Here is a 23,079-nt window from a genome sequence, read left to right as displayed (position 1 = left end):
CCAGACGACAAATGAAAGGAAGCCCATATGAATTTTGCCATGCGGGAATCACTATCACAGCTTTGTAAAAGAAGCCTAAAGTCACTTAAATAATTATCAACTTAACACTAGAACTACCTATAATTTTCCCTACCTAGAATAACCAATGAGGTCATTTTAACCTTAATATAAAATTGCTTCTTATGGAAATAGGAAATATTTTTAAATAAAAATAAAAAAATCAGTGTTTATTCATTATAACCCATTGATAATTCATTTTTCTCACAATGGTCACCACCCCAGTCTGGCAGCCCCTGCATTGCCTTGGAGGAGGGAGGCCAACTGGTGAAGCAGGAAGCGATCCTATAATCAGGAACTGCCTTCCAGGGGATGCAGTATTCTCTTATACCAAAGATTTGTCTCCAGGGCTTCTGCCCGGGATTAGGACAGCCATTTTAGTTTGCGATTTGATCATTAAGCATGTAGATAGTTGAATGGCTAGTGGATGTGAGGATCATTTAGTCACTTGCCTACCTGTTGTGAAGGTGGCAGACATCAAATGTCCCCTAGTACATGTGGGTATAGGAAAATGTGGACATGAGGTTCCTAGAAGCCAAATTTAGGCTTTTAGGCAGAAAATAAAAAGTCCACATCCTCTAGGGTAGCATTTTTAGAAATGCTCCCTGTTCCAGGTTCAAGACCCAAGAGACAGGTAGAGCTCCAGAGTATTAATGTGTGGTTGAGATGGTGCAGGGATGAGAGATTTAGATTTGTTAGGAACTGAGCAGCATTCTGGGGAAGGGGGAGCCTGTGCCAAAAGGATGGGTTTCATCTTAACTGGGATGGAACCAGGCTGCTGGCCCTAACATTTAAAAAGGAGATGAAGCTGCTTTTAAACCAGAAATGGGGGGGGGGGGGGGGAGCTGATAGTTGTTCAGGAGCACATAGCTTGTCATGAGGTATGTTTGAAGGATACTATCAAAATAGGGATGTTAGCGAATCCCAATAGAGAGGTTGCAAAAAAGCCTAGCAGTCTCCATATTCGGGCCCTTCTGGCACCCCTCAGAACCGCAGATTGCAGTGGTGGTTGCGGTTCAGGTCTCCAGTAACACTGCGCATCTCTCCCACCTGTTTACCCAAGTTTACAATGGAATCAGCCTGCTCCTCAATCCAAAGGTTAGCCTCCTCCATGCAATACTCCAGTTTGGAAATTTCTCTTCTCAAATATGCTCTTAAGTTTTGTCAGTTCCTCCCAGACTTCCTTGAGGTCCGACCAGATATCTTTTAACTAGCCTCCATCACTAAATCTTGCTCAAGTTTAGAGTTGTGTTCTTGCTGCGCATTCACCATTTTTTAAGCATGCACAGTCTTTAGCTGAGCATTGTTGGACTAGGAGAACTCTGACAAGTCCACAGATTGTATGTTGATACTCATCTTGAAATAAAGGTAGGATAATCTTCCATCTCTCCACACAAAAATGATAGTTATCAAAAGGCCGATGCCGCTGATTTTCTGTGGTTTAGGGTCACGGGGTGAGGAGATGAAAGATTAAGTAGCCGTTCCATGTAGTGATGTCAGTTCCACAACACATCTGTTTCTTATGTATTTTAGGATCTGTCAACGTACATACTGACTTAGATCTTCTTTATTCTGACTTTGGCATCCTTTTGAAATGCCATTCCACATGTTCTAAATACTACTTATGTTTGTCAGATGATTGATTATTACAATACGCTGCATTTGATGGGAATAGCTGCAGTACTATGAACATTCTTACTAATAAGGTTCTGTTCTTACAGCTGCAGGTCAGAAATGTTTATGGTTAACATAAATATATTTGAAAATAATCCATTCTTTTTTTAAGTGATCTGGAGTTTGCAACGCCACCTATTTTATTAAATGCTACAGCACTTTATTTTAGCTAGTATAGTAATATGATTAACATCAGGCTCAGTAAACCTTAACATTTCATTATATAAAAATAACATTTTTATTGGGGTTAACATTCATAGAATAAAACTAAATGTGAAAGGCATTATGTTTTGAAACAGGTATGTCGTCTACAAGACTTGATTAAAAAAAGCGAACAAGGCCTTGGCTCGGCAGAAGGACACATCGCCAGTCTTAAGGATGCTCAAGACAGGCTTCAAAAAGAACTGGATCTGACTAGAACTAGGCTGAGGGAGGCTAATGATTCCTTATTCAATATTCAGGTAATCATATACATGTTTAGAACTATAGACACTGAAGTACATGAATACTGTTAGCTGTTTCTTTTTATAAATACAATTTGAATGTGTTTAGTACTATAGTGTGTATCATAGTCTAGTGCAAAGGCACATTTAAAGGTATAATACGGCTGATTTTTTAAAAATTCAGCCATTCACGCTCCGGAGACAGAACATTCTGCTCATAGTGTGGCTGTCTTTACTTTTACTTCTACTGTTTTTCCTCTGTTAACATTCATACCTAGCTTTGATTTGTTTCCTACCTAGCCTTGATGGTTTTTAACAGGAAAACCAGAATATTTGGCTGTCAAAGGACTTAAGTTGATATTGATCTATGTTCCGAGTACCACCAATGTAGTTAATTCATTCAGACAAGAAACTTAAATATGCAGCCACTAGATCAATGGTTCTCAAGCTTTCAGTGCTTAGGGACACCTTTGTGTGTAGGTAAATTTCTCTGACCTTTTCTCCTTAGGCTGTCAGATGCTTGGCAGTGATGTCAGCTCATGCCTTCTGTTGGGCTTGCCAATAAACTTAGGAAGTTTGTCATTTTTTTTTTTTAAGTTCAAACAGTTTCTATTGATTTTCATTAAAAACAGACCAATATAAAAATTAGCATGCGCTAACGCTAAAGACATGTCTAGAGTGCGCGCTGAAAAGTTTGCGCATCTACAGCGCTGTTTAGTAAACAGGGCCTTAAATGTCAGAAAAAATAATATAAAAAATATTGTCCAGAGAGTAATATATAAAGGCATTACAACAATAAATATCATAGAACAACATTTCTAAAAATGTAGGAGGTGGTAAAATAAAGTATAAGAAAAGAGTAAAACAGAGGCACCCTTAAATATAGGAAGGAAAGAAAAAAGAGGATAAAAATGGAAATATATTTATGACCAAACCAGGCCCATGGCATTATATTATGTAGATGATGGCAAGGCAGCAAAATCTGCAATTGGAAATCAAATCTTTTCAATAGTATGATAATGATTAGCAAATTCAGCGGCCTTACATTCAAATTTATGAATCAGAAGTATAGTAGACCACCAAAAAGTAATGTTCAGTATGGAGGAAGTTTGTCATTTTGTTCATTTAGAATAGCACCACTGGAGTTACACTCTGCAATTTTGGTAGTCATTATAATGCCAGAAATGTACAGGTATATGTATTTCTCCGAGGACAAGCAGGCCATAATTCTCACAAGTGGGTAATGCAACCCAGTCCGGAGCTTATAACAAGCTTAAAAGAGCATTGTGGAGCGCAAGCCACACTCCACTGCACATGTGCAAGTGCCTTCCTGCCCGCTGTGAGAGCATGGTTCCTGCAGTTCTTCTTTTTACTGCAGTGAGGGCAAGACGTGATTTTTTTTTCCTGCTTCTCACAGCTTAGTCTGGTAGAGCTTTTTCAGTGTCTTTTGGGTAGATTATTTGTGTTTTTCCCGTGTTTTGGGTCTCTTTTTTTTACCCTTATTGTCTTTAGTGTGTTTTGCCTGCTTTTAAGTTTCTTTACTTTTTCCGTGTCAGGGCACTTTTAGGCCTTGACTTTGGTCGAGTTCTCCCTTCATTTTTCTCTGGTGCGTGGCTCCTTTTTTGCCACCATCGAGTTGTATGATTTGGCCACGGAAGTTTTTCCTTCCATGTCCACGAAAGTTCCCAGTGGCTTTAAGTGCTGTATCTGGTGCAGTCAGATCATCTCTGGTAGACACACCCATTCTTGGTATCTTCAGTGTCTAGAGCTTGACCATGGCCCTTCCAACTGTGTCCTGTGTTTTCGTATGAAGAAAAGGACCCAGTTTGTCAGAGAGGCTCAATGTGAGAAGATTTTTGGAGCCCGGTCCAAATCGTTGGCATCAGTGATGTCAGCATCGGTACATATGGCTGCTAGACTTGTTGACATTGGGAGCAGTTGTGAAGACCCACTTGCCTCGACGCCAACTGCTGTGCAGGGCCCTTGGGACCAACCTGTGTAGGACCCAACCCTGAGGCGGCGTGTGAATTCGACGTCGTCCTCGTCTGCACCAAGGAGCCTTGATGATCGACTTCAGGCAAAGGCCAAGAAACATCAGCATCATCCCCCTTGGTGCACAGTGCCGGGAGCTCTGGGTCGCTTAGTGATTCGGCACCCCTCGAAGCATCGATGCCGGGAGGGCTGCTCCCCCTCCATACAAGAGGTGTAGAGGTCTCTGAGCAACCAGGACCAGCCTCCTGTCTTGACCCCACCAGTTCTGCTTTCTGTCTCTGAGCCGACGCCCCAGCCTTTCCTAGTGTAAGCCCTCCATGAGCGCACTCGGGCCTTGCTCCCTGAGCTGCTGGCTGGTTTTATACAACAGAGTGCATCAGTATTGAGGGTGCTTGCACTAATCATGCCTCTCATTGCAGCCCTGCTTGGCCCTCAGCCTGTTTTGAGCAATGTTGGTTGAGGAAGCTTTGCCGGAGTCGATGCGGAAGCTGACTCCTTGATGCTTCTCTCAACATTGCTGGTCGAGGCAGGCTCGGTCTCAGCCTTCTCCACAGGAGGTCTTGGCTTACACTGATGAGAAGTGTTCTTGGGAGTCAGATGATGACTCACAATACTTCTCAGAGGAGGAGTTTTATGGGGTACCATCTGACCCCTTCCTTTCACAGGAAAGGAGAAAGTCTCTCCCATAGAGCCTTTTCTTCCCCTCTTCTGTCAAGGAAATGGTGGCTGCCATTCCGTTTTCTTTAGAAGTGGAGGTCGAGCCCAGGGCTAAGATGCTCGAGGTCCTAGATTATGAATCCCCTCCTAGAGAGGCTGTGATGGTGCGCTTCATGAGATTTTGCAGGATGTTCCAGGCGTGAGGACTTGCTGATGATGTCACAAGTAGGAAATGAAGCAGAAGCAGGGAGACCAAAGCGAGGCTTGGCTTACAGGAACAACAACAATAGGGAAAAAGGCAGACTGGAGAGGTCACAGAACTAGATACAGAGAAACAGTAGGTCTGAACATAAGGGCACGGCCACAACCGTTACACTAGTCGAAGCAAGTGTCAAGCTTTTGACTGGCTCCAGCAGAGTATAGCCGCAGTGCCATTGACCATCCTGGATGACTTGCCAGTCAAGGGGAGGATGAAGTTTTTCCATGAAAGGTAGCCCCTTGTCACCGCCGACTGTTGGGTTCTTCAAATAGTCTATCTTGGTTACAGCCTGCACTGGCGACAAAAATCACCAAATTGCCCACAGACAGCTCATTACTTCAGCTGTCAGCATGAGCAGTTACTTACAGGGGAACTCTCAGCCCTCTGAATGCCCATGCAGGTAAGCCTGTTCCACCAGGAGAGGAAGAGCAAGCATTCTATTTCAGGTATTTCCTTGCAAAAGAAGACAGTGAGGATGTGGCCCATCCTAGACCAAAGGACCCTGAACAAATTTCTGGTCAAAGAAAAATTCAGGATGGTTTCCCTGGGCACCGGTCTCCCCATGATTCAGGAAAATGACTGGCTATGCTTTCTGGACTTGAAGGATGCTTTCACTTTTCTTTCCTTTAGTCCCAAAGTATCAGTCCAGAGCCTGCCCTTCTGTGATGGTTTCGGCTTTTCCGAGTTCTATGTAATTTCGGGTGTTTGTATTGTTCTGGTGCCATTATTTCTAAGGCATGAGTTTTGCCCTTTATTTCATAGTTCTTTTTCTATCTAGAGGCTAGAGTTTTTTCTCTGGAAGTCGCTCTCTTTCACTGGTTTGTTATTGAATACTGGCTTGGTTGCTAAGCACAGGAGCTTATGAGGCACAACTTTTTAGAATTCTCTATCTTCACCTGCATGCAGATAATCATAACCCATTTGTCTGGACTGATCCTTTGGGACTAAAGTAAAGAAAATGATCAGGTAATTAACAAATTTTTCCTTCCTTCTGAAAAAGTGCCCTTTATTAACTATATTGCTCCTGTGAGAACAAGAGAGAGAAAATAATGAACACTGTAACAGGGTAATTCTATAGGTAGGTGCCTAGAAGTATGTTCTACTTGCATGCTTCATTGGTATTGGCAGTGATAAACATATATGCACTAGGCACTATTCTATTAGTTAGTATCTAAGTACTATAGTGTGTAACTGTAAGGGAGATGTAAAAATGGTGTGGAGGAGTGGCCTAGTGGTTAGAGTGGTGGACTTTGGTCCTGGGGAACTGGGTTCGATTCCCACTGCAGGCACAGGGAGCTCCTTGTGACTCTGGGCAAGCCACTTAACCCTCCATTGCCCCAGGTACAAATAAGTACCTGTATATAATATGTAAGCCGCATTGATCCTGCCATGAGTGGGAAAGCGCGGGGTACAAATGTAATAAAAAAAATAAAAAATGGATGGAGAAATGGTGGACCATTGGCTTGATATCAAACCAGAGGGATAACATATAGAAAGCAATCAGTTGCACACGTTGATTGGTGAACCTAGGTGCACCCACTTACTCCAGCTATAGACCTACTGTAAGTGATCACATTTAGCTTTTGGCGCACCAAAGTGGGTTTGCACGCCCCTACAAGATAGGTGAAAGCTTTAGTGATTTCATAATCTGTTAAAACCACAACATATTGTAGAGATCTTCGACTGATACATAAAAAATTCTCCATGTTATAATACAATGGAGAGGCTTACGAAAAACAAGTGGTAGGGAGGTAGGGATGCATAGTGCAATGATGGTGGGCGGAGGTGCTATTTAACGAGTTACTCATTAGCTCAGTGATATGCACATGGAACTGAACACTGTCACACACACACACACACACACACACACACATATATATATATATATATATAAATATTCATCTATATACTTTTGAGAAATGAATGAGGTTTCTGTATTATTTTGAGTTAAAATTTAATGCCAAGAAGTTTAGAGTGATGCACTTGGGGTGCAGAAACCCAAAAGAGAGATACCAAGTTTGGGGGGGGGGGGGGAGAGATTAGTAAGCTCAACTCAGGAGAGAGAGACCTTGGGGTGTTGGTATCTAAGGATCTAAAGGTGAAGAATCAATGTGACAAGGCGACAGCTGTGGCCAGAAGGATGCTAGGCTGCATAGAGAGAGGTATGACCAGCAGAAGAAAGGAAGAGTTGATGCCCCTCTACAAGTCATTGGTTAGGCCCCACTTTGGAGTATTGTGTTCAGTTTTGGAGGCCGTATTTTGCTAAAGATATAAAAAGACTGGAAGTGGTGCAAAGAAAAGCTACAAAAATGGTATGGGATTTGCGTTGCAAACCATACAAGGAGAGACTTGCTGACCTGAACATGTATACCTTGGAGGAAAGGAGAAACCGGGGTGACCTGACACAGACATTCAAATATTTGAAAGGTATTAATCCGCAAACAAACTTTTTCCGGAGACGAGAAGGCAGTAGAACTAGAGGACATGAATTGAGGTTGAAGGGGGGCAGACTCAGGAGTATTGTCAGGAAGTATTTTTCACGGAGAGGGTGGTGGATAAATGGAATGCCCTCCCGCGGGTGGTGGTGGAGATGAAAACGGTAATAGAATTCAAACGTGCGTGGGATAAACACAAAGGTATCCTGTTTAGAAGGAATGGATCCACGGAATCTTAGCGGAGATTGGGTGGCAACGCCAGTAATTGGAAAGCAAAATCGGTGCTGGTCAGACTTCTGCGGTCTATGCCCTGATCATGACTGAATAGATATGGATGGGCTTGAGTGTAAATTTTAAGGGGCTTCGACATTAGCTTCAGAACTTTTAGTACAAGAACAGTGCTGTGCAGACTTCTACGGTCTGTGCCCTGAAAATGGCAAGGACAAATCAAACTCAGGTATACCTATAAAGTATCACAAACCATGTAAAATGAGTTTATCTTGTTGGGTAGACTGGATGGACCGTACAGGTCTTTATCTGCCGTCATTTCATTTCATTCATTTACTATGAGTCTTTATATGCCCTATCGTCCACTGTTTGAACAACAAGGCTGCTCTAAACCAGGTTGGGGTGATCAGGGGTGGAGCTTGTGAATGTGGGAGCTTGTATTGGGGGGGTGGGCTTGTGATTTGAGGGCTTGTGTTGGGCGGTGGGGTTTTTGATTGGGGAATGGAGACTTTGATGAGGTTGAGGTGATCATTGGGGGGGGGGTGGGGTTAGGGATCCTTATCAGGGTTTGGGGTGATTATTGGTGCGGGAGGGGGAGAGACGGCACCAGAGCCCATTTAAGATGTGACCCAGGAACATTGGGCCACACTTTGAGACCTGATGCTTCTGGGATGGTAAAATAACCACAATCAAAAGTTGGTTATTTTACCACTTTTCCAGCTATGATGCAGCTTGCAAGTTACATTATAGAATTTACATAGTAATGAGTTGCTTTACATCTCATTACCATGTACTCTGCAGTGACTTAGTTATCATTATGTTATGATAATTTAAGTTGTTTAGTGCCTTTTAACATGCGTTAAAGGGCAAATAATGCAACTTATTGCCCTAATGCAGCTTGATAAGTTCCTCTCTTATTCCTGGGATGATGAGGGTGCATGAGCCTCAGCAGTGTACCAAAACCCTGATTATTAAAAGACATTAAGAATATTATAAATCATTTTCATAGGCCCTGGGGTGGGGTGAGGGATGAAGGGGCGGTTGATATTATGTTATTAAGGGTCTACTATGGAATGTAATAATTTAAGAGGATTGGTTGAATGTTTGAATTTCGTTGAGGTAGACATAAGATTCTTTTACATTTTTGTATGCCTGTGTTTCTGTTTGTAAAAATGTAGTTTTATTGTGATCACTGTAAATTGACTAGGTTGTTTATAGAGAAAATAGTTCATAAATTTGTTACTTAAAACATGTCTAAAACTCTTCTGTGGTCTAAATATTTCACCCAATATGGTATACAATAAAACCAAATATACAATACCTATCAGAGAACATAAATATCACATCCAGCAATCACCAAAGAGAATGCATAGAAAATACAATTTCAGCATTTCACATTATGGAAAATAATTGAATACATTTAATAAATAGTGGAGGTCATTTTAGAACAGTTGCATGGCATTTGCACGAGTAAACAGTGGCATATCCATGTGTATATACTTATTTTACAATGCCACTATTTGTATGTATAGGTGGCTTAGATCTTAAGGAGTCATGTACATGGTATGGTTTGGGCAGTTCAGAAATTTATATGTATATTTCCCATTTTACAATGACATTACCTTTTTTTTTTTTTAATTTTTAAAATCTGAGCATTCATCCTTGCTCAAAGGCATGTGTAAATGTCAGCTCGTTTGGACCTTGGATCTCCACCAGTGATAGAGGGGACAATTGTGCTTACGTTGCCACCTTTAAAAAGTACAACAAAAAAAGTTATTTCAGTTGGCTCCTTCATTTGCTTCTCTTATATGTACAGTCTTGTGAAATCTTGCACTTACACGTGTGTTTGCAAATATATGCATATATTGCTAGATTGCCCCTTTCTCATGTAGCTAGTAGTGGTTACATGTGTACTGTAAAGCTCTAAGTGATGCCACTCTTATTTTAAATCTAGTTAAAGGTCCACTATAACGTAATGCAAGGGACCAAGAGCCTGTTGGGGCTCTTGGTCCAAACTGAGAGCCCCACCAGTGGAGGGAATCAGAGAAGCGCGGAGGAACCCAGGACATCTCCGGGTCATCCCACACCTGAGAGCTGACCACGTCCTCCTACGGCCTCAGGTCAGTAATGCTGCCCTAGCCCCGACCATGCCATCCTTACTCTCCTTGGCATTGCTGCACGGCCCCGCGGCACCCTCAACCCCCGAAGCACATCGTGGGAGCACCAACCGGCATCCATCCATACCTCAGGTCATCGCGGGACGGGCAGAGGTAACCCTGACCTCTGCTGCACGCTGTGAGGAATACCGGTCGGTTGGCCATCCTCTCGAGCTGTGAGAAGAGGAGAAATACAGGAGCACCGAGCACGAGGCGGCAGCGACGGCTGAGGGCAGACGAGTAGGGCAGCTCTCAGCGGTGTAGAGGGCAAGAGGAGCTAATTCCGGTGACCCGTGCTCCAAAATCGGCTAAAATGGGGGGCGATCAACTGAAGAGCAACTACCGTTGAAAGTTGACCACCCTGCATAGGGCCGAGGCCACCACTGATCGATCGGCCACCACTGACACGAGAGCTGACCAAGGCTTCCCACCTTCTGCCCGGAGTTGCGGAGCCCATCACGATTTCACCCAGCTGACCGAAACCACCTGCTGATCAGACACTCACCCGAGGCGGAGGGTCGAGGAGAAGAACGGGTAACATCGCTGCAGATCCAGAGTTGTTGAGGCGAGCAAGGAAAGCAGAACTCGGAGAGGCAGATGAATGTGAGGCCGATCCGCACGATGCCACATTGCCAACGCCGCCGACACAAGGGCTCACCCGAACATCAGTAATAGTTTAGACTATTGCAGACGGACCAACGAGAATAATTACAAACCTGCACCAAGCAACTTACAGGTTTGTTTGCTCCGACCCAAGCGCTCGGAATTGACGACAATGTGGGGGAGTGGAAACAGAGATCAGCCAAAGTCTAACTGGACAATGCAGGACTCACAGTCCTACAAGACTAGACAGGATCACCTCCACTCCAACCCACTAAACTACTAATCAGCGATCTGAGTGTATGACAATGATGACTGCCTGTGGGAATGGAAACAGAGACTGACCAACAATCCACCAGTTGTGATGTTCCTACTAACTTGTTCTACTGCCTACTGATCTTTGAATGCTTTCTCTGCATCATATAGCAGTAATCCGAAATGCACTGTTGACTTGTCTGTTAACTCTAGACCTCTAATGCTTTTCTCTACATCTTATAGCAGTAATCCGAAATGCACTGTTGACTTGTCTGTTAACTCTAGACCTCTAATGCTTTTCTCTACATCTTATAGCATTATTCTGAACTGTAGTTTTAATGTTCCTATTAACTTGTTTTACTGCCTACTGATCTGTGATTGCTTTCTGTGCATCATATAGCAGAAGTCTGAATTGAACTGTTGACTTGTTTGCTAACTTTAGACCTCAAAAGCTTTTCTCTGCATCTTATAGCATTATTCTGAATTGTAGTTTTCAATCATACTGAATTGTAGTACTGACTTATATTGATGACTTCTAACCTATAACCACCTCTACTGCACCTTATTACACTTCACTAAATTGCACTATTGACTGGAAAATTTCATCAGTTACTACCGCTCTATACTGATGACCACTATTCTCAACTCAGCTCCTAGTGTATTATACAAACCAATGCCAATATGAATATTAACAAACTGCTTTTAATAATCTATTTTCTCCCTCTAATATACCATGCACTGACAACCCCTCTCAGAGACAATAATCTACCCACAGCACACAAACCCTACAGACAACTCAAATACAACACACCTGTGCAAAAGAATAACGACCAAGTAAAAGGAAAACATACTACACAAGGGTGCAACCAACAGAAAGGGAAGAAAGGGCACAACAAATCCAGATACCAAGAGGATAGACAACTAATAAAAATTAATACATCTTCGCCCACAACTGACCCCTACCAATCAATCCAACTGGGTTATATAAATGCCAGATCAATAGTTAACAAAACAACAACAATAACAGACTGGATCACAACAGACAATCTCGATCTCTTATTCATAAGTGAAACCTGGATTCATGACCTTAATGACCCCATAATCTTAGACCTATGCCCCCCAGGTTACAAAATTACCCACTGGACAAGGAATGGAAAAAGAGGAGGAGGCATAGCTATAATATACAGATCCCAGTTCACTGTCACAACCATAACCGAATCCATTCTTCCCCAACTTGAAATTGCCTCAGTTAGAATCAATCATCTAACCCTGAAGGAACACCTAAACGTTGTCCTGCTCTATAGACCACCAGGTAACTGGCAGGACTGCCAAAAACACTTAATGGACTTTATATCGAACACATGTGTTTCCACCTCTAACGTTCTTATAGTAGGGGACATCAACCTTCACCTTGAAGATCCTAACTCAATAAGCACGTGTGAATGCAAAGACTTCTTCCAACTATGGGATCTTCATTGGCCAAATATGCAGTTAACCCATATTAAAGGATACACACTAGACATAATTACATACAAATTCTCCTCTGACTTAAATCTTGTACTAACAGATACAAAGTGGACAGCTATACCATGGTCCGACCACTACAAAGCAAACATGTCTCTTCAATGGCAAATGAAAGATTCACACCATAAACAAGAACGAATAACCTATACCACGAGAGGCAAAATAGATCCGTTAACATTCTGGCAACAATTCTATAATAATGATTGGAATCCACTCACAGATTCAAACCAATTTATTCAAGAATGGGACAATAGATTCAGAAGCATATTAGACAACATAGCACCACTTCAATCCAGAACCTCACATAGGAAGAACTCAATACCATGGTTTAATGAAGAACTGAAAAAACTAAAAACACAAGTTAAAAGGTTAGAACGAGCATGGAACAAAAAGAAAGCTGACTCCGCACTCAACGCTTGGAAGCAACTACAAAGAAAATACAAATACACCATTAGACAAACTAAAAGATCATATTACAAAACTAAAATTGGACCAGACTACAAGGATACACATAAACTTTTCCAACTCGTGAACAAATTACTAAATACTACACCGGTTACTTCTAACAGCACAGACATACCAACAGCAGACAATCTTGCGAAATACTTCAAAGAGAAAATTGTAAAGTTACGACTCACGATACCCATCAATACCATTGTTTACGTAAAATTCCTCGATTGTCTGAACCCAATCCCTGGTGAATACCCAGCCGACAGAACCTGGACTAACTTCGACACACTCTTGGATAATACCATCACCCAAGCGCTCAAAACGTTCGCCAAGTCCCACTGCAAACTAGACATATGCCTAAACAACCTTATAAAATTCGCCCCTCAACAACACATATCAAACCTCACGAAACATTTGAACTATATGTTAAAAAACAGACTTTTCCCAAAAGATAAAGGAAATATTCTACTCACCCCTATACCTAAGGACGCAAAGAAAAGTACAAATGACTTAACCAACTATCGCCCAGTAGCATCTATCCCTCTAATAACCAAACTAAGGGAAGGAATGGTGACCAAACAGCTCACCAACTACTTAAATACATTTTTTAATACTTCACGACTCCCAATCAGGATTTCAGTCTAATCATAGCACCGAAACAGTACTAGTTACTCTCCTGACTAAATTTAAACAAGCTATCGCAACTGGCAACAACATACTTCTGCTACAATTCGACATGTCCAGTGCTTTCGACATGGTCGACCACGGAATACTACTACACACCCTAGAATACTTCGGAGTTGGAGGAAACATTCTTAACTGGTTTAGAGGCTTCCTGACCACAAGATCATACCAAGTGATATCCAACTCAGCTACATCAGCCCCATGGATACCGGAATGTGGAGTCCCTCAAGGATCTCCCCTCTCGCCAGCTCTCTTCAACCTAATGATGACACCTTTGGCCAGGCTACTATCAAATCAAAACCTCAATCCATACATATACGCAGATAACGTCACAATCTACATCCCGTTTAAACATGATTTAAAGGAAATCACCAAAGACATAACCAAAGCTTCCAAATCATGCATTCATGGGCGGTTGCATTTCAACGGAAACTTAATGCAGAAAAAACACGTCTTATACTTTCTTCAGAACACAACACAAACAATTTCACCACCATAACCACACCAAACTTCTCCCTTCCCGTTTCAGACACCTTGAAAATTCTTGGAGTAACCATTGATTGAAATCTTACACTTGAAAGTCATGTGAAGAATACAACTAAGAAGATGTTCTATTCGATGTGGAAACTTAAAAGAGTAAGACCTTTCTTCCCAAGGAACATCTTTCGCAATCTGGTACAGTCAATGGTGCTGAGTCACCTAGATTACTTCAATGCACTATACGCTGGTTGTAAAGAACAAATCATCAAAAAACTTCAAACAGCCCAGACCACTGCAGCCAGACTTATATTCGGAAAAACAAAATACGAAAGTGCAAAACCCCTAAGAGAAAAGTTACACTGACTTTTTTTTGTTACATTTGTACCCCTCGCTTTCTCACTCATGGCAGGCTCAATGCGGCTTACATGGGGCAATGGAGGGTTAGGTGACTTGCCCAGAGTCACAAGGAGCTGCCTGTGCCTGAAGTGGGAATTGAACTCAGTTCCTCAGTTCCCCAGGACCAAAGTCCACCACCCTAACCACTAGGCCACTCCTCCACTCAACGTATCGCGTTCAAGGTTTGCACTCTAGTTCATAAAATCATTCACGGAGATGCCCCGGCCTACATGCTAGACCTGGTTGACTTGCCACCCAGAAACGCTAAAAGATCATCTCGCACATTCCTTAATCTTCACTTCCCCAGCTGTAAAGGTCTAAAATACAGACTAACACATGCGTCCAGCTTTTCATACATGAGTACGCAGCTGTGGAATGCACTGCAGCTTAACCTAAAAACAATTTACGAACTAATTAACTTTCGTAAATCTCTGAAGACCTATCTCTTCAACAAGGCTTACCACAACAATCAATAATTGTAAACGTGGGAAAATGTGGGATACAAACGCAACAAATAAATACAAAAACAAAATTCTCTCAATCCCAATGCTTAAGTTATGTCAACTGGCAGCTGGTCCCCAATACTTTTAAGATAAGTGTTATTGTACTCTAAGATTAGTGTCTACAGCGATAAAGAGAGATGACATTTAAATTAATGACACTCAGAATTGAAGTTTGAATGAAAGCTCTAAAAAACAATTACTGGACCAGTGACGATTTTGGTGTGTTTTGAACAGGACTTAATATTGTTCATACAAAACCTATCAATTGGTCCAAAAAATATTTAATTGTAATATATGCTGCTATTATCAGTTGAATGTTGAGATTTGGGAGAGTTTATACTCTTTATTTTAAAACATGTTTTTTGTAAAAGCAGTGCTCTTGCTGCATGAACTGGCAAATACAAATATATTTGCTGGCATCCTTACACATATTTTACAAAAGGCTTCAGGTTGAGCAGAGCCTTTTGTGAAATATTCAGCTTATTGTGAACATTCCAACCTCAACATCCCAATTTCTAACTAGACGTGCTGTGCAAAATTGGGCTTAGTAAATATTAGTAATTTCTGTTACTGAATTTGCATTTGTAATTTGTTGTATCAGAATGTGCTAGATGAAGAACAAAGACAGCATGAAGAGACACTTTCTACTATACGTGAAGAGGAGACGTTCAAGTTGGATAAAATGTCTCGTGACCTGGAATTAAAATGGACAGAGAATCTTAGGTATGTTTTAGCTCAAAGTATGTAAGGAACAAGGCAGAATAATCAAAACTGCTGGACGTCAAACTTTCTCATTTTGTTTGCTTACTGTCAGACAAGAGTGCACTAAGCTTCGTGAAGAGCTAAAACTTCAGCATGAAGAGGATAAAAAGTCTTACGTGACTCAGCTTATGCAGCTGAAAGATCGGGAGATAAATGCTGCTAGAGATAGCTGGCAGAAAAAAGTGGAAGATCTTTTAGATCAGGTAATCAGTATGACTGTTTTAGAATCACACTCAAGACATAATTTTAATGCAGATTGTTGCTGATTGCTGTGATCTTAGTCTCATCTCAAAAGAAGTAACTGTTTTGGACTGGAATACAAAATTATTTTCATTCTAATTTTTTATTGATAAAAAAATGTTTTAAAGGAGTACAGGTGATCAGAAGCCACATTCTGTTCGGAACAGCGCAGGTCTATACTGTCCCTATGATCAGAACTAATAGCATGCAAATATAGGAATGCTATTTGCTCTGATCATAGGGGAAAAGTGTGGGTGGATTGTACCTGAGCATCCACTCTGCACAATCCTCCCACACTAGTTTGACAGGTCCGGACTGTCAAAAGCCTGTACTTGTCAAATGAGGAGATTGGAGATCCATGGGACCCCCAGACCTCTGCTATTTGCCACCCCAAGCCCTCCCCCCCAGACAGTGACACGGCGGGAGGAGCTCCATTAGACCTCCAGCCCCCCCCCCCCCTGCCAACATGAGGGCCCAGGGGCCTGGAGGTCCAGTGGAGCTCCAGCCCCCACCCCAAAATACCTCAAAAAAAGGAGCCCTGGTGGCCCAAGTGGGCTGCCACCCGAACCCTCTCTTCCCTGGTGGTCTAGTGGAGAATCCCCCTTATATGGTGGAGAAGGGCAGGATGCTGCCATTTTGAAGGTGGTGCTGAATGAGGAGGGAGTGTGCTACTCCGAGAGGTACGAGAGGGAGGGGGAGGGCTCCGCTAGACTTCTAGGGAAGATAGGGGTTGGGGTGGCAGCCCACTTGGGCCATCAGAGCTTCTTTTCTGAGTGTTGGGGGGATTAGGGCAGCTGGAGATTCACCGGCTCATGAGGGCTTGTGGGGGGCACTAGCCACCACGGCCTTGATCACTTTTGGGAGGGGGTTGAGGGGCCCGCAAGCATGCAAATGCATGCTGGACAGAGCTCCCCATTCCTCTGCAATACCTAACACCAGCTCTGAGTTGGCATAGGGTTTGCTGTGGGAGCAGCGCCAGTATTTGGTATGCTGCCCACTGCGCATTGGGGAGGAATAGGTAATGCCCTATTTAGCATGCATTTGCATGTTCGTTGCATTCAGAGCTGGCGAGCGTGTTATTATACATGCTCGTCGGCTCTGATCATTGTGCGGGAGCAAACGTGGGCGCTAATAAAGCCCTATTGGCCTCTAGCGCTCGCGTTTGCTTCTGATCATCGGAGCATCAGTGATTTAGAACATAAAATTATTCTGATCTGCTAATCACCATCTCTGAAATATTTTGAGCATAAAATCTAACAATTGGTACTGTTTGCAAAAATCAGATTGTATTGACATGTTTTTGTTATTTAATTTATTTTCAGATTTCTAGACTGCTTCTACCAAAAAGCTAAAAAGTGGATAATAACACTTAGGCCTAAATTCTATAAATAGTGTCTAAAAAATCAGAGCCAAAAAAAATAGCACATAGCGCTATTCTATAAATGGCGCTTAAAGTTCGGCACCATTTATAGATTACCTCTTAGCGTTGGGAACCGTGACTATATTTAGGTGCGACCATTTTCACCAATGAAACCTTGGTGTAAGTCCCTGCATCTAATTTAGGCACGGATCTCCTTTATTCTATAACAACGTGTTTAAAATTAAGAAATGCACCTGAGCCACTCATAACCCTGCCATGGCCACGTCCCCTTTTTGCACCAGCGCCTAAAATTTACACGCGGATCCCACACACAAATTTTAATTAAATCCAATTAGCACCAATAATTGCTTGTTAAGATCTCATAAGTACATAAGTATTTGCCATACTGGGAAAGACCAAAGGTCCATCAAACCCAGCATCCTGTTTCCAACAGTGGACAATCCAAGTCACAAATACCTGGCAAGATCCCAAAAAAGTACAAAGCATTCTATACTGCTTATCCCAGAAATAGTGGATGTTCCCCTCAATTATTGGTGCTAATCAGCTCGTTATTCACTTAAATTGGGTGCGCACCCACATTTGCATGTGCAATATTTAGCGACTTTTATAGAATTCAGGGTTAGCGCAGTCATACAAATATGAAACATGTATTTGATTTTTTTTGTTCTCAGTAAATGACCAAATAACCAGGATTTACATGATTTACAGAAAGCCAGGAGTTCAGATTTCATGTGAAGATTAAGAGGACTTTTATCCCAAAATGTTGGACTTAATAATATGGCTGGGTTCACTATAGGCGAACATTGGAGACTTGGAAGCCATTATAGTTGAAGTTGCACCTTCTTTTTTCTTTAGATTGAGCTTTCTGGTACTCAGAAGCTTAGACTTGAAGTACAGGTGTTCCAACCAGGGCTGGATTAACACTATATTGGGTCGTAGGCAAGAATATATTTGTGGGCTCCTCTTCCATGGACCCTGAACCTCACCTTCCCACCACCACCACACTTCATCTCTCTAAAAGTAACAGAGAAAACTTCAGAGCAGTGGCATAGCCATGGGTGGGCCTTGATGGGCAGGGGCCCACACACTTTGTTGGAAAGCATTAGAGCAGATCAATGGTAGATATACACAAACTTTTAATAGTAGAGTTGTGAACTAGTATGTTGCCCGACACAGGCCGTCTTTCACCCAGCAGGGCTGTGTCATGGGCTATGTTATATCATATGCTTGTAAAAAGGTGTGTCCAGTGACATTGTGATGCTGGTGCGCACGCTGTCATTTCATTGAAATTTTGCCTTGGTTATGTGAGTAGAACCTGTGCTGGTTGTTTCTACTACAGTGCGGTTCACACTTGTTTTTTAATACCTTATTTCGGAGTATAGTACACAGCTTTTTACAAGCATTTGATAGTGAAGATCACAACATAGCCCCTGACGCAGACCTGCTGGGCAAAACACGGCCTCTGTCGGGCAACATACTAGTTTGCAACTCTACTAGGTAAGATAAATGATTTTATTTGTATTTTAGTAATGTAACTGACATATTTCCGTCTGCTATCTATATATTGGATTGTATAGGAGGCATTTTGAGGGGGGGGGGGCACTATATGTGATTAATTGTGCAATTAAATTATTTTAAGCAATGTGAATCTCTAATTTGAAGCACTCTACCATATAAATTACTATGCAGGATCGTGACTGCATTACTTGCAATTGCATTACATACACATATAAAAAAAAAGAATGCAGAGAGGAAGTGACGTCACGAACCTGAATGGCTGCCTAGGTTCGTAGCTCCAACTCAACCCTCTTTAAATGAGCTAAAATAGCTCACCTCCAACAGTGCAGCGAACTTAAAAACACCTCGGTTTAGCTTTGGCGCTGTGTGCCATCAGTCGAGGGGCTTGTGGGCGAGTATGGTGACGGCGAGGAGAGATAGCGAACATCCATCCGAGAAGTTGACGGGTAGGACGTTGCGGCACCATGTGCTTTCCTCAGTGCCTGCCTCTCACTCGGATTCTGACTCAGCCCCGTCCTTGCCTGATGTGAGTAAAGCTTCATCAAAAAGAGGGCTCCCTAAGGACCTAACCAAATTCCTCACGGAGATCCGCGAGGAGATCAAAGCTTCTAAGGAGGAAATCCTGGAAAAGATGGACGTCTTGAGCGTGGACCTTCAGGAGATGGGAGGCCGCGTGGAAGACTTAGAGGTGCGAGTAGACGAATAAGCGGAGAAGCTGGCTGAGACGGAGGCGTGTCTCTCGAAGGTGCTTACTTCCTACGCTGAACTACAATACAAAGTGGACGATTTGGAGAACCGTGTACACCGTAACAACCTGAGGTTCCGGGGAGACCCAGAGGCGGGGGACAACGAAGATGGCGCAATCGTTAAGCTGCTTTGTGGCAAACTGGTGGATATGGCTGACTTTGCTATTGAGTGAGCGCATAGAGCGCTAGGAAAATGGCAGGACAATAGACCCCGAGACATAGTGGTTTGCTTTTCCACATTTGCGTTTATGGAGAAGGTGATGCAGAAGGCGCGACAAGCTCAGCATATTGATTACAATGAGGCTCAAGTCAGGATATTTCAAGATTGGTAGGCACACACGCTAACTTTGCGACGAGAAATGAAGCCTGCTTTGGATATATTATTGAAAAATAAAATCCCATATCGCTGGGCGTTTCCATTTGCCCTTTGTTTCATGGTAGCTGGCCGCCTGCATCGGCTCCGGTCACTGGCTGAAGTCTGGAGGATCCTGCATGGGGAGGGCCTGGTGTCATCAGAAGGCCCACCTGTGGAGGTGGCCATCGCAACCCGAGATAAACTTCAGAAGTGGAAGCGGATACCGGGCAAGAGCAAGGCTGCAAGAACTGACACCTGAACAGACTGTATGAAAAGTGGTGGGTTCTTAGTCTGGGGATCGTAGTTGCCGGCACCATTACTCTGTTGTCCGTGAGGATGTTTTTTGACACTATATCTGAACAATGTAACTTGACAGGTTTACTCAAATGTTAGGTTCTTGGTTAGATGTGTTGGAAGATTTTTAGGGGGAAGAGTGAGTATGGGGGGGGGGGGCGAGTATGTGTTTTGACTTTGTGTAAGGGCAAGGAGGGTGTTTTGCTAGGAGGTGGGGGTAATAATTAGAGGGGACGGGTGAGAGCTGGTCTTGGGTGGTTGGCTTGGGGTTGTGGGTTTTTGCTCTTTCAATCCTAGATAGGGGATAATGTTCCTCTCTAGTGGATACAAGGGGGGGAGGGGAGTAGATTGGGTGGGAGGGAGAGGGGACGAGGTGGGGCAGTAACTCAGGTTTTGAGATCTAGATTGGAGTTAGTGGCTCTGAGAGGGTTAGTTTGGGTGGAGGGGAACTGGGGAAGGGGGTTGATTGGTATTCTCCCTCTGGTAGATATGAATGGCACACAGAACAGGCCTAATGGCTGACTTTAAGGTACTTACTTACAATGTAAAAGGGCTGAATTCTCCAAATAAACGTCATGCCCTACAGCGTGAACTGCACTTGATGCACCCTCTGGTCGTATTTTTGCAAGAAACCCATTTGATGAAAAAACATGAGGGCTTACTGACCTCTAAGCTGTACCCGGGGGTATACTGTGCTTCTGATGTAAAGGGAACTAAGAAAAGAGGTGTTGCTATAATGTTTCACAAAGGTGTACAAGTGCAGATTTTACATGTTAGAAGAGACTCTGAAGAGCGTTTCCTTTTTGTGCACGTTCAGGAGCAGGAGGAGTACACCTTGGCTAGTGTATATGCGCCTAACGAGCACCAGGAGCAGTTTTTTTGAGTACCTCCATAGGGAGTTACAGGATTTCGCCCGAGGTACAGTGATACTCGCAGGAGATTTTAATGCTACTATGCAACCCAGGCTAGATAGATCTGCTCCACCTGCTCCGACTGACAATAAAATTTCACAGGCCTCGCGGAACCTGGTGGAAGATATGGGTTTGTAAGACGGGTGGAGACTATGTCATCCGAGGGGGCGGGATTATACCTTCTATTCTCAGGTGCACCTATCTTACTCTCGATTAGAGTATGCCTTTCTAGATAAAACTCTTTCGGAGGGAGGGGGGACTCTGTGATTGGGCATGTTACTATCTCGGATCACGCTCCGGTCTGGTCGATCATCCCTTCCTTGAGGGGGGAGCGGCGGGACTGGAGATGGACATTTAACAATGGCTTGTTACAAGATCCGCAGATTGTTGCCAACTTTCTCCCTGTTGTGAAGGGATACTTTGAAATTAACATGGACTCGGGGCCGCCTCTACATATAGTCTGGGATGCTTTTAAGGCGGTCTCGAGAGGCTATTTTATTAAGTGTGCGAGTCTGAGAAAAAGGATTCAGAAAGAATGTTTGTCTCAATGTATGGCGAGAGTGTGTGTACTGGAGAAGAGGTATAGGGCCACAGGCCGGGTGTCTGATTATCGAAAGTTGCAAGATGTGAGGTTGGAGCTGGCTGCGTTGCACGAGGAGAGCTTGAAATTTGTGCTTGCTAGGTTGAAACAGGTTTATTATGAAGGTTCCAATAAGCCTGGGAGGTTGTTGGCAATGAAACTCAGGAGGCTGAGGGCAGATAGACACATTGTGTGGGTGAAGAGTGCGGGGGGTACTATGTTAAACAAATCTGCTCAGATTAGGGAGCGCTTTGCCCAATTTTACGAGACATTATATAAAGAGGATGCCAAAGTGCAGATGGGTGAGATTGATAGATACCTGGAAGCTCGTAGATTGGCGGTGCTATCGGAGCGGCAAAAATGAGAGTTGGAAGCTCCGGTGTCCCTAAAAGAGGTGCTGCAGGTTATTAAGGCTCTCCCGACAGGTAAGGTACCGGACTTAGATGGCTTTACCAACAAATTTTTTAAGACCTTTGCCAGCGAGGTGGCTCCCTACTTGACGTTGGTTATTAACTCAGTAAGAGATGGGGCGCCTCTCCCCAGATCCATGATGGAGGCCTGGGTAGCGGTTATATCTAAACCTGATAAAGATGGACGGTATGAAGCACATTCCATGCTAATATCTATCCTAAATACTGACATTAAAATCTTGGCCAAGTTTCTGGCACAGCACCTGGAGACGATGCTACCCACCTTAATTCATCCAGACCAGGTGGGTTTTGTGATCAAGAGGCAGGCAATGGACAATGTACATAGAACTCTGGACCTTATATATGCAGCTCGGTCGAGGGCCTGTCCACTTGTACTATTGGGATTGGATGCGGAAAAGGCCTTCGACCGAGTTCATTGGGGGTATTTAGACAAAGTTTTAGATAGAGCTGGGATAGGATCCGGTTTTAGGTCTTGGATTCAAGCCTTATATGCATCACCGCAGGTGTGTGTTCGGGTAAATGGTGGGAACTCGAGTGCGTTCTTGTTGGGGTGGGGCACCAGGCAGGAATGCCCGCTCTCTCCCCTGCTGTTCGAATTCGTCATGGAGCTGCTAGCGGAGGCTATTAGGGAGAATGTGGATATCAGGGGGGTGAGGGTGGGGTCCCAGGAGCATAAAATTGCCCTTTTTGCGGACGATGTGCTGCTGTCACTGACTAGTCCAATAACGTGTCTGCCCAACTTGATGAAGGAAATAGCTGAATACTCGCGGGTATCGGGCTATAAGCTCAATGCTAGTAAATCGACGGGGATGGCTGTGGGGGTGCCTTCGCAGACGCTGGAGGCGTTGCAGGCATCGTTCGCTTTTAAATGGTCGACTAGATCTATTCATTATCTAGGCGTCCAGATACCTGCGAACCTGTCAGAGTTGTTTGCGGTTAACTACCCGGCGCTTCAGAAGGAACTGTATAGAGACCTGGATAGATGAATGCATACAGGATTGTCTTGGTTGGGCCGCATAGCAGTGATTAAAATGAATATTTTGCCACGGCTAATGTATATTTTCCAGG

At 43.3% G+C, this 23,079-nt stretch overlaps 1 protein-coding gene across 1 annotated transcript in view; it reads left to right on the top strand.

Annotated features, from left to right (window-relative positions):
- Positions 1-23,079, top strand: part of FAM184A (family with sequence similarity 184 member A) — a 306,691-nt gene that overhangs the window by 119,219 nt on the left and 164,393 nt on the right. The window contains exons 7-9 of the mRNA XM_030198559.1: positions 2,031-2,192; positions 15,395-15,516; positions 15,608-15,758. Coding sequence (XP_030054419.1) covers positions 2,031-2,192; positions 15,395-15,516; positions 15,608-15,758 — 435 coding nt within the window. The remainder of the gene's footprint in view (positions 1-2,030; positions 2,193-15,394; positions 15,517-15,607; positions 15,759-23,079) is intronic.

Source organism: Microcaecilia unicolor, chromosome 3 (assembly GCF_901765095.1).
Source record: "Microcaecilia unicolor chromosome 3, aMicUni1.1, whole genome shotgun sequence".
NCBI classification, from domain to species: domain Eukaryota; kingdom Metazoa; phylum Chordata; class Amphibia; order Gymnophiona; family Siphonopidae; genus Microcaecilia; species Microcaecilia unicolor.
The sequence above is the reverse complement of the archived record's forward strand: the minus strand, read 5'-3'. Positions and strand labels throughout refer to the sequence as shown.